Source organism: Eurytemora carolleeae, unplaced genomic scaffold, assembly GCF_000591075.1.
Source record: "Eurytemora carolleeae unplaced genomic scaffold, Eaff_2.0 scaffold141, whole genome shotgun sequence".
Classification (NCBI taxonomy): domain Eukaryota; kingdom Metazoa; phylum Arthropoda; class Copepoda; order Calanoida; family Temoridae; genus Eurytemora; species Eurytemora carolleeae.
Window position 1 is genome coordinate 238,856 of NW_019396386.1, and position 12,845 is coordinate 251,700.

General features: G+C 31.5%; 1 protein-coding gene and 1 long non-coding RNA gene across 2 annotated transcripts; both read right to left on the bottom strand.

Annotated features, from left to right (window-relative positions):
* Window positions 1–271: 271 nt before the first annotated feature.
* On the bottom strand, window positions 272–6,037 carry LOC111702208 (uncharacterized). Its single transcript, XM_023473822.1, has 7 exons — window positions 5,886–6,037; window positions 3,336–3,404; window positions 3,191–3,249; window positions 3,061–3,119; window positions 2,593–2,685; window positions 2,117–2,249; window positions 272–374 (listed from the first exon to the last, which is right to left on the bottom strand). Exons 3-7 carry the CDS (start codon window positions 3,217–3,219, stop codon window positions 272–274), a joined length of 417 nt encoding a protein of 138 aa, XP_023329590.1. The 5' UTR covers window positions 3,220–3,249; window positions 3,336–3,404; window positions 5,886–6,037.
* Window positions 6,038–6,383: 346 nt separating this feature from the next.
* Window positions 6,384–8,384, bottom strand: LOC111702214 (uncharacterized). The gene is made up of 3 exons (XR_002765375.1): window positions 8,339–8,384; window positions 6,532–6,592; window positions 6,384–6,453 (listed from the first exon to the last, which is right to left on the bottom strand). It is a non-coding gene; the product is annotated as an uncharacterized LOC111702214 (long non-coding RNA).
* Between the last annotated feature and the right edge of the window lie 4,461 nt (window positions 8,385–12,845).

Sequence of the window (12,845 nt, forward strand, 5' to 3'; positions counted from 1 at the left end):
TAAAATCTTGAAATTGTAAAATATCGTCTTTTTCTTCAGAGAAGAAATCCACAAGCACAACCTTTACAAATCTGCAATCTTTAGTTTCTGCAGTTTTAGTGCAAAAAAAATTGCGTATATTCATGCGGATCTCTTTTTATAAAGATACTAAATAAATTAACATTATACAGGGTTACTCACAGTGAATGAGATTAAATGACGACCTAAAAATGTCTACTTCAACAGAAAGATCTTATTAATTAAAACTAGGTTTGTTCTTTATATCGAAGGTTTAAGAATAAAGAAAGTTTTCTAGTAGTTGGTTAGTTCTTGTAATTCTCCAGACACCTTCTTCTTCTAAATCATTTATACCGATCAATAACCGTTTACCACACCTGGAAATATAGATAATTTAAACATAGAGAAGTAGAACAAAGACAGGTGAAAGATAAAGTAAATACATAGAAATCAAACATAGGACTTAACGAAATATAGAGTGGTCACTGTAAAGGTCATACGTAGAGAGTCCAACCAAACATCAAGATTATACATAAAGTGTTTAAACTTAGAGATGATAGATGTTAAAAAAAGAGATTATATGTATAAGGGTTTATATACAGAGGTCAAATATAGAGAGATCAAACATAGAAGTTAACCATAGAGGTTATAAATAGAGGTCAAACTTAGAAACTTCAAACAAAGAGTGTTTACTCATAGAAGTCAAACGTAGAGTTCAATCATAGAGAGGTTAAACATAGAGAAGTCAAACATAGGGTCAAACATAGAGAGGTCAAACATAGAGAGGTCAAACATAGAGAGGTCAAACATAGAGAGGTCAAACATAGAGAGGTCAAACATAGAGATGTCAAACATAAAGAGGTCACATGTAGAGAGGCCAAACACAGAGAGGTCAAACATAGAGGTCATACACAGACAGCTTAAACATAGAGATCAAAGATAGAAGTTAACCAAAGAGGTTATAAATATAGGGGTTTTGTAGTAAAAGTCATACTCCATAAACTGATCTCCGACCCGTATCTATCCAGGTACAATTCGTTAGCTTTCAATGTCGACAAGGACAAAAGCGCTAAAACAGTTGATGCCAAACCAATGGGCTCGATCTCGTAAGCTATGGATTTCAATCTGAAGCTCATAATTATCAATTCCAAACCAATGGGCACAATCCTCAACCTGCTTATCAAAACAGGAAACGATTACTCTCTTGCAGTAACCAGTACACAGTCCACGCACCTCTGATCCTTTAGTAAAAGTAAATCAAACCTCAAGTCTGACCCAATGTCCGGGCAATACCGTACAAACTGGGACCGGAAAGGTTGACCCGGCTCGGAAATTCAAATGTACTACAGCTGCCCGAGAGTCTCTATTTAAACTAATTTATTTTAGGTAGCTATGTTTAAGTTTTAATGTACTTATTCGATTATCTCTATCACATGATTAAGCCAATCATGTTATGTATTTACAGCACAGTTATATCACATGATTAAGCTAATCATGTTATGTATTTATAGCACAGTTATATCACATGATTAGGCTAATCATGCTACATATTAATTTGAAGCACAGTTCAAATGAATAATGAGTTTACAAACGTAGATAGGTAATAATGTACAACATAGTTTTAGGTTTACAGATATCTTGTTACACAAGATTTATTACATGTTTATATACAGAGGGGAAACAAAGAGAGGTTGAACAAAGAAAGGTCAATCATAGAGATGTCAAACATAGATGTCAATTATAGATGTCAAACAAAGAGATCAAGCAAGAGGTAAAACATAAGGAAGTCAAACATCGGAAGTTCAAACATAAAGATCATACATAGAGAGTTTAAATATAGATATAAAATATAGAAGCTAAAGAAAGAGGTTATGTATAGAGATCAAGCATAGATGTCAAACATAGAAAGGTCACACATAGAGAGGTTGAACATAGAGATTTCAAATATAGAAATTAAAAACAAAGAGAGGTCAAAAAAGGTCAACCAGAAAGAACAAACTTAAAGTTCGCTGTAGAAAAGAAATTTTAATCAGAGAGACCTGTTATTAAAATATTTCAATGTTAGACATACAGGAATTCCAAAAAAATAGTAGTATTGTTTAATTTATTTAAAGTATACCTATCATTTGGTTGGTTTCCATAGGAGAACTGTTTCACCTTCTCAAACATGATCATATCACGTCCCTTGAGTAGATCTGGATCAGCATCAAAATTAACCCAACCGCCAAATCTGTGACACATCTCCTCGGCCTCTAAAGGTTGAAACAAGTTTTGTAAAATTGTCTTAAGTTCTGATTTGTTGAATAGGGAGAAGAGTTGAACTAGGAATATTTAGAACTAAATGCTTGAACAGAATGGATGGAATTTGTGTCGAAAACTAGCCTTTCCTGTACCGCAGGTTCTACTGCCTCGAACTTTAGCTGTGGCACTACACATTGGGCCTTACTAAGAAAAAGGCCATATGGTCCTAAATTATTTTTTTACTCCAGTTTTTTTTGGGCTTTTATATATTACTCTACAAAAGCGTAATACTTTGAAAAATCTCACGGATTTTCAATCCATTGAAAAAGGATGCTTGATAGCTATATATCTAACCTGAGTAGACAAGCCAGGCAGGAAATATCATGATATGAGTATCCATGTATTCAGAGGAACATATTTCATCCAGATCAACACTTAGCTCATCAACTGAAATATCATTATATGAGTATTAATGTATTGAGGGGGACTTATCAACAATTAAAAGCATTTTTGCGGATAAAATAAGAATATCTCCGTCATCCTTGATCAGCCTAAGATTAAGAGTGTAGCGTTGGGAATTATACAATGTGTCGATTCCAAATCAGAAGTTGAACAGTTTTAAACATTACCTTTGATCATTTAGAGAACTAGCATTGATCAGAATACAGAAGGGATATTCAAAAGAGAGGATTAAAGAAGAAAATTAAAAGTGTCAATAATGGATACAGAGATTTAGCAATCGAGATTAAGGTTATCCAATACAAAAGATTTAAGCTCTTTTAATATAAAAAAAAAATTCTTTTTCAACTTTGAGAAGGTCACCTGCTCCGTACACTTCCCATCTTGAAATATTTGACCAAGTGGACAGATCTCCGACAAGTCTTAAAATATTCCACATTTTTAAATTTTAATTCATTATTTTTTCATTCATAATTCAAATAATTATTTTTACTCTTTTGTGCAGGCTGTATATTCAACCATTTCGGAGAATTCAAGTCTTCGGGTAAAAACCTAAAATAATAAAGTTCACATTTTACCCGCCATTTTCAAACACCAATTTTCACGCCATTTTCTGACGCCATTTTGTTTTTCATTACCTGAACATCTGTTATTAAACCGTAGAGTTGGCCCCCAGTCACACTTAGCTTGGAAATCGAATGTCCCACCTACAAATTTATTCGTCTCTAAAAACCTATCATGACATTTAGAATTTATTTACGGTTTGAGTGGAATTTTGCAGTTATAGTGAAATCATGACTTCTTTCTTGGCCTATAAGATTTTTTAGCCATTTTCAACAGAGAGAAATAAAGTAGCAAATCAGAGTTTTTTAGGATTCACACTGACCCCCCTTTTTTCGTGAGCACTCTCTTTAAATACTTTTGTCATTTCTACATAGATCTGAAATGATGTACATATTCCTAAAAGTAGCAAAAATTGGAAAATGTCAACATCAAAACTGTAGATTTCAAGTCAAGTAGATTTGTAAAGTGGCATATTCAATTCTTACTGTCGTCCATTTTTTTTAACTTAAATAATTTATTTAAATTAAATTTTACAATACTTTTAAATTTCAATATGATATCAGATGGAAACATTTTAAGACTTCTATATTTCTTGTTTTTCATTGCTTCTTCTTGATCATCCACTCCTTGTCCATCCTTCGATCATACTTTAGCTAATTTTAAAAATAAAATAAATGAATTTTTTGGATGTTTTCTACAGATAGCCAAATTGCAGAGGCAGAATTATTTTTTGGAGCCCTGTAGCTATCTATATATAAATTTGGCTTTTCTGTCTGTTTGTCTGTTTGTTTGTTTGTATCCAATAAACGTCAAAACGGCTGAACCAATCGGGCCCAAAATTTGTGTGGGACATCACATGACCACAGGGAAGGTTTATGAACGATCAAAATTTGAAATATTTGTCTCCATCAAAATTCAATCTTCATTAAATTTTTGAAAATTTTGAAAATCCACGAAATTTTTTGTGAAAATCCGCTAATATTTTTGTTTTGTTTTACGATGTACACAAAGAGAACATGTTCACAATTAATTTAGAAGATGGGCCCCAAGCAACCTCTAAGGCTAGTATTCTATATTCTGAGAGTGGCAAGGTTTCTCGCTCCCTTGTTTGTTTTTAAATTTTGCATCAGTCATGTTGCTGTGTCAAGTCCTGCATTCCTAGCTATAACACACTTTCAATTAAATTTTCTTGATGGGGGGAAGAGGGGTGAGGGAGGCGTTTTACACATTTTCCAGTTTTTTATCTCGTGTAGGACATAGAGGGGGGGATGGGACATTCTGCCATCCTGTGTATTGGTCTTTATTTGCTATCGGTGAAAAAAATAGATAGTGTAAAGCTCAAATCCCCTTTTTATTTTTCCTGTTCATAGTTTTCTTCTTCTTTCTTGTTTATCTCTACTGTCAAGAGATTTCCCTTCCACTTTTTTCTGTTTAATTTATTTTTTCTTCTTGCTTCTTGTCTCTTGATTTTACACTTTAAGGCCTTTCCAAATAGTTCTTTTAACATCGAGTTGTGGAGCAGGTAGGAGAGAGATAAGGAGGTTTGTAGGAAGAAGGGTATAGGGGATTTCTCCCTGTGTTCCTTCATTTTATACTGTTTCCCAGTTAGGGCAATTAAGGAATTTACCAATAACTGCACCCCTTATGCAAATTGGGGAGTTGTGATCACTGAAAGCACTCTTGAGAGGTATCTCCATGGCAGCCCAGTCCTCACATCTGGTCGAGTAAAAAACAGGTATCTTTGTGCATGACTTGTATTTCCATGAGGGGTTAAACTCCTCTTTCAGTGCACCAAGCTAAAGATGAAGTTTTGTTATAATCTATGCTTTCAGCTTCCCCTGTAGGATACAAGATGCGTAACTAAACTCCTGCATATATGATGATTTCAGCTATTTATTCATAATTTCAATCATCATCTCTGGTTAACAAATTAACAATGACAATGTCATTTAATTCAGAATAAAAAATCAAAGTTTTACTTCAAGTTTAAATTTGAAAAAAGTACGAACCGAATTTTTAGAATTGTGTACAGTAAGAACCATAAAACTCTAGAAGATGAAAACAAAACTAAAACTATACTAAAGTGTATTTGATGTTGTTACACAGCCAATACCTTTACTACTAGGTTATTAAATCCCTTATTCAGTGAAATGGGTCTGTTTACACTGCACAATTGCCGTGTCTTATGTTCATTTGACTATTTAAGTCATAACTTGAGTCTCAAAGTCGTCAGAGTTATTTTTCCTATTAAAGGGACTGTGTGCGTAATTTCAAGTGACCCTCAATTCAAAGATGCCAATTTCCGATTCACAACAGTACCCTTAAAAACTCTGTGTGGTCAAGTTTAAACTAGATATCAATGTTTATCATTTTGACAACTGATTATTTCAAATTGTGGTTTCTTAACAAAAATAACAATTGCGCATTTCTCTGCAGGAACACAGACACTAATTATCAGAATTGATAAATTTTAAACCCTGAAAAACGTCAATATCTTCCACATTATTGATTAGATAAAGGTTTTAAGAGAACCGTTGTAAATCGAGTATTACTGTCTTTTTATGGAGGGTCACTTGAAATTACGCCTACAGTTCTTTTTTACTTTCCCTCCTTGATATAACTACCTTGAGCTTGTTTCCTTTCAGCCAGGCATAGTTTGGTCTAATGGATAAATCTACAGTGTGATAAACCTCCTTCCCATTAATCACAACATGGGCTTCCCCCTTCTCCTGTCCAGGAGACGTAGCAAAGGAGAAACAAATATGATACCACCTAAAGAAGAAACAAGTACGTTTATTGTATACCACCTAAAGGAGAAACATATTTTATTTGTATACCACCTAAAGGAGAAACATATAAAATACCACCTAAAGGAGAAACATATAATATACCACCTAAAGGAGAAACATATTTGATACCACCTAAAGGAGAAACATATAAAATACCACCTAAAGGAGAAACATATAATATACCACCTAAAGGAGAAACATATATGATACCACCTAAAGGAGAAACATATAAAATACCANACTTCCGATATACACTATTCAAAATTTTGAGCCTGACAGAAAATAACAGGCAAAAATAAACCAATATTAATCGTATGTGTGGTGTGGTATTACCTTGAAATTGTAACCATAATCTCCATTTTTCATTCTACCCCCTTCCTCAACCAATCTTGCCTCGATAAATCTAGAAATTCAAATTCAAATCATTAAACTTTTTTTTATTTTAAAAAGTTTTTTCTAAATAATTGTTTGTGTTTGTTACCGGTTTGTGTCCGGGTCAAAAATAGAGTCCTTTTCGTCCAGTGTGACCAGCCTGATACTAGCTGAACAAATATAATTCATCAAAGGGACTCATCACGTAGATTTAAGTGAGCAACCATTGGTAGAATGGAAAATCTGATTCACAACAACGGTTCCCTTGAAAGCTTTGTCTGATCAAGTATAACTTAATTATTTGTTATTAAGAACTCTTATTTTCGTTTGTGGTTTCTCTTAAAAGTAACTTGCGCATTTCTAGTGTTCGTGAAAGATGAAAGAGTATGTAGGCTAACGGCGAAAAATAAGCGCTTTTGATCGCTACTAATCTTATTGCTATCTGTTGCGTCTATAATATCCAAGAATATTGTTAAAAGCGACTCATGCTGCAAAACGTAGCGTCCATACAAATTTGGAAAGTTGCAACATTTAACTCGGATCGTAAAAATAACAATTTAATTCCAAAAGAATTATTTAGATATTACAAACAATAGTCATCGATTATTTTTCGACGTATTCGTATATAGTTAATATTTCATAATATTTTTATTTCGTTTTTTTTAATAATATTTTGCTGGATCTGGATTTTTGAACTTTCCTGGAAAATATGAAAATGTCGTCTTCATTAACAAAAATCCTCTGAACAGGAATAAATTTTTTCAAAAGTAACTCTCAGATCATGACAAACACAAAATATTATGAAACATCAACTATATATGAATGTGTCGAAAAATTATCGATGATTATTGCTTCTAATATCTGAATGATTTGTTTGGAATTATATTGATTTTTATACGATCCGAGTTGAATTTTGCAACTTTCTGAATTTGCATGGACGCTACTTTCTTCGGTATGTTGTTTTTAACAGTTTTCTCCTTACAGACGCAACAGACAGAAGTAAGATTAGTAGCGATCAAAAGCGCTTATTTTTCGCCGTAAGCCTATACCCCCTTTCATTTTTACATCTTCGGTTTAATAGATCAAACTATCTTCGGTTTAATAAATCGAGCTATCTTCGGTTTCGGTTTAATAGATCAAACTATCTTCGGTTTAATAGATCAAACTTTCTTCGGTTTAATAAATCGAGCTATCTTTGGTTTAATAGATCAAACTATCTTCGGTTCAATAGATCGAACTATCTTTGGTTTAATAGATCGAACTATCTTCGGTTCAATAGATCAAACTATCTTCGGTTCAATAAATCGAACTATCTTCGGTTTAATAGATCAAACTATCTTCGGTTCAATAAATCGAACTATCTTCGGTTTACTAGATCAAACTATCTTCGGTTCAATAGATCAAACTATCTTCGGTTCAATAGATCAAACTATCTTCGGTTTAATAGATCAAACCATCTTCGGTTCAATAGATCAAACTATCTTCGGTTTAATAGATCAAACTATCTTCGGTTCAATAGATCGAGCTATCTTCGGTTCAATAGATCGAACTATCTTTGGTTTAATAGATCGAACTATCTTTGGTTTAATAGATCGAACTATCTTTGGTTTAATAGATCGAACTACCTTTGGTTTAATAGATCAAACTATCTTCGGTTTAATAGATCGAACTACCTTTGGTTTAATAGATCAAACTATCTTCGGTTTAATAGATCGAACTATCAGTTAGATAGCTAGGTCGATCACAATTTCGCATGACGATAGGAATTCTGAAAACAATTTTAGAACTTTGATACTGCATGCTGGATAACTAATAAAGCGTTTTTTTTCCTTCAAACATCTACCAAAGAAATAAATTTTAAAAATCACGAATCCTCCTTCAAAAAAAACATTTGGAAATAATAAAAATCTTCTTACCTAAACTTATATCAGGCGCTGGATCAAATTTTGTTGGGAATATTCTAAAAGTAAATTGTCAGAATTTATCTTTAAAATAATTTCATGATTTTAAGATTAGATTTTTCATTAAATGAAGTGTTAAATCCTTTGATTTAATTTAGTCTTATTAATTATGATTGGATTTCAAGACATTATATAGAGAAAATATTTTTTCGATACTGTGAATTTTTGACCAAATAATTGTGTAATTTTTTTCTTGGTGAATTTGACAATCTTAACTCTANTGAAAAAACGATTTAAAAAAAATCAAATTTAAGTGCTATTTTATCCCTCTTTAACTAGATAGAAAATTCAATCAAATAAAAATTTAATTTTTTTCAAATTCAACGAGTATATTGTTGTTTTGTACTTTAGACAATATTTTTGAAAATTAATACCTAGCTTACGCTTTTTATTGGTAGAGAAGACTATGAAGGTCCGAACATTGATTATAACTTCCAAAAAAAATTTAGACGTGCATAACATTTAAAGTGGGTGCAAATTAAAAAAAAAATGCTGTTCATGAATAAAATTATTTTTTAAAACAAAAAATTGTCCTTTGAAACTTTACTGGCGACCAGAAATGCTCTAAATTAAGGATCTGAAGGAAATTTGGTGTTCTGCCCTGAATATATATGTATGGCCTTTTTAAGACAAATCTTATAGATTTGACAAAGAAGATTTACCTAAAATTAAATGCCAACATATTTTTTGCTTGGGTCCGAGAAGTGCATAAAATAAATGCTGCGAAGGCCTAAAATAAAATACTTATGTTTTTTTGTATTTAGCTTTAAAAATCTTGACTTACGATCCAAAACAGCATCTTGAGGATCAACCCAGCACCACTGCAAAAAATATATAAAAAATTTAATATTTTTAAATATGGTTCCCTTCGATTTATTTGTGTGCTTTATAGGTCTAAAAGGCAACAAATGTTTTATACATTTTGTAAAGTTTGTTATAAAATTCAGCTTTTTTAACTTTTTTAAAATCGCGATTCTACGATTTTGAAAGACAGGTTTAGAACATAAATAGGGGTTGGAACTTGCCAGTAAGGTCAAAACTTAACTTTTAATTTGGACTTAGAATCTTGATTTGTTGTGTTGTCTTTTTTACTTACAAATCAGAGGGTCAAACTTTTAATTAATTGATTTTAAACGTATTTTTGTACTTGATATTATAATGCATATAACAGGGTTATCCACACAGGAGGAGTCTTTTCTTTTACATTCATGAGTCCCTGCAGAGTGCAGATGAAAACGTGTTTTTTCTTTTGTCAAATCATTTAATATATCTTATAGAATAGAGTGCAGATGAAAACGTGTTTTTTCTTTTGTCAAATCATTTAATATATCTTAAAGAATACATATTCAAGGTAAAAATCCTAGTTTAATCTTTATATCGATGTTTTTAAGAGTTTTGGTGAGTCACAAAAGTCTCAATAAAAGTCCTAACCCTGTATTAATATGTGCCGCGTTTATATATATATATATATATCGCCTTATTAACTTTTTGGTCAAAGGAATTGAGTCTTTCTCACAAACTAAAATTTTCTAATCCCTACATCTTTGCAACCTGATCGTGTAACATGATTCAAAGTTTGAAATATCTAAAGTCTACGGCAATGGGATGTGATCATGTGAAAGATAAAGAGTGATTAGAAAATCAGAGTTAGTGACAAAGACTCAACCCTATTACTTTTATAATAATGTGTATTAGATAAAATTTGTTCAAGTAACAGTTAAAAAACCAAAATTTTCCATTTGAAAAAGCTAATATCCAATTTAGCATAGATAAATCTTAAAAACTAGACTTTTCTACTTTTACTCTTTTAACTTTAAATTGCGGCTCTATCTTGAGCATCTTTTCTTTGTTCGTCTGCGGATCTAAAAATTATTATTCAGTGGATTTTTAAAAATTTACAAAAATCTAACATTTTTGTTGACAAACTTTTGTAATTTTGCGCATCCAAAAGTCATGTGAGGTCCCACAAAAAAATTTGGCCCGATCGACAAATTATAAAATTTTAAATTATTTCAAATTTAAATTATCCTATTTGCCTTGAAGAGATAGAATAACTGCGAGCATATTAGGAATTAATTCGAGATTTTAAAATGTTGAAGCCTCGTGTCATAAACTTATAAATCAGGATTGTCAGGATATAATTTAATTTAAAACGTTCTAGTTTCTCAAGATGTAAAAATCAATTGTAATTGTATTTTTTTAACATTCTTTAAAAGTTAGCAGTTAAGAATGATATTTATAAGTATATCTAGCTTTAAATTGATTATTTAAAAATTCATAAAAAGAATACGCCCTTTGGCATCCATAATTGTTAATAAAAAAGAACTTTTAAATTTGAAAGTAGTAAGAGGAATGAAATTAATCCGTTGGAGTGAATGTGATTAGATGCTTGATCACAAAATTCAATAAACAAAAGTTCTGATCAGCCGAATTTAAAGAATTTGAGCCGCGGCTTAAATTTGAGACGCGGCTCAAATATGGTTGGTTCCACTTAAAATTGTATTCAATGTTTCAAGATTTAAGCCGGTGCTCAATTGAAACCGGTTTTTGGCGGATTCGATACGCGGCTCAAATTCATTTAATTCGGACTCTGCAGACCAACTCTGACCTATGTCCAGTTCAATTATAAAGTTAGAAACTAGCCGATGTTTCCATTCTTCCAAGAAATTAATATTCTTTGGTTCTGTAAAAAATGTTTTGTTTAGATGCTTGTGAAGCTATACTTAAGAAGAAACAATATTTATTTGTTTAAAGGATTGTGGTTAGCTCGTGGTCAATAATTAGTATACAAATGTTGGGTTACAGAGTCATTCAAGTATATCCATTTTTAGATTAGAATTTTTGACAGTCCGAAAACTACAGGGTTACCAACAAAACATTAGCATGTAAGGAAGACGAGAAACTATTTTGATAAAAAGATTCCAAGGTTGAATTAAGTCTTCTGCCTTAGAGAAAACAAAGTTTACAGTTGCAGTTATAGAGAATAATAAATGTAAGGACACAGACAGTATATATTACATAGTGTCGTCTCTGAAGTCCCAGCATTTGTGAGTAACCCTGTATATTCAATATGATTTTAAATCTTCATAATTATATTTATTGTTTGAAGGTTATGGTTTGCTTGGGGCGAAATACTACGCCTTTATTTTGTGAAAAATGCGCAAGATGAACCCATGCGTCGCGACGCCATGTTTGTGAGAAAAAAATCCCAGAGATAAATGGAGAAAAGGGAGAAGAAGTATAGAGGAGAAAAAGTGGGGGGGAAGGGGGGAGAATCCGTAGATTCTTGAAACTGATCAAATGGACATAGAAGACATTAAAAGAGACAGTGAATATATATAAACTATAAATAATGGAGAAAAAAAATGAACAAGGTATAGATAGATTGATTAATAGGTTGATAGACAGATAGATTGATTGATAGATAGACAGAAAAGTGGATAGTTAGATAGATAGACAGATATAGATAGATAGATAGATAGATAGATAGATAGATATATAGATAGATAGATAGATAGATAGATAGATAGATAGATAGATAGATAGATAGATAGATAGATAGATAGATAGATAGATAGATAGATAGATAGATAGATAGATAGATAGATAGATAGATAGATAGATAGATAGATAGATAGATAGATAGATAGATAGATAGATAGATAGATAGATAGATAGATAGATAGATAGATAGATAGATAGATAGATAGATAGANTATGAAGTACCTGGTAAGAATTCTAAGAATATATATAAAGATAAGATAGAAAGAAATGTTTATGGATAGATAGATAGATAAAGATAAGATAGAAAGAAATGTTTATGGATAGATAGATAGATAAAGATAAGATAGAAAGATATGTTTATGGATAGATAGATAGATAGATAAAGATAAGATAGAAAGATATGTTTATGGATAGATAGATAGATAAAGATAAGATAGAAAGATATGTTTATGGATAGATAGATAGACAGATAAAGATAAGATAGAAAGATATGTTTATGGATAGATATTTCAGTTTTAATTTCAGGAGTATATTTCAAAGTATTCTTTCAACACTTCTATGTAAAGATAGATAGAAAGATAGTAGATAGAGGTGTATCATCTGGAATTCTCAATTTAAACAAAAGACAGGTTTTTCTTTTAATTTGATCGTAGAGATAGAAGAGATATACTATACAGAATTAAAGGTCAAAACTTCCCATGGATTAAATTCATAAAGAATATAAAAAATATTGAACAGAAATCAAAACACACAAAAGCGGGCCTTTGGAATATGCAACGGGGGGGGGGGGGCTGCGTAATGTAAGACCCCCCTTTAGTGGAAGGGTTAGTTGCTGATTTTAAAGAAGGCGCTAGAGAAGAATTAGATTATAAAAAAAAACTTATTTTTTTTGTAATAAGCCTCTCCAAGAATAATTGTAAATTTAGAAAAGCAATTGGAACAAAACAATAAAAAATAA

What these genes read in the sequence shown, in the direction of transcription:
- LOC111702208 (XM_023473822.1), bottom strand. Translation starts at nt 3,219, where the DNA reads ATGGTTGAATATACAGCCTGCACAAAAGA. An exon ending in TATACAGCCTGCACAAAAGA is followed by an intron (nt 3,120 to 3,190) that starts GTAAAAATAATT and finishes GAATATTTTAAG; the next exon opens with ACTTGTCGGAGATCTGTCCA. An exon ending in TGCCTGGCTTGTCTACTCAG is followed by an intron (nt 2,250 to 2,592) that starts GTTAGATATATA and finishes TTCAACCTTTAG; the next exon opens with AGGCCGAGGAGATGTGTCAC.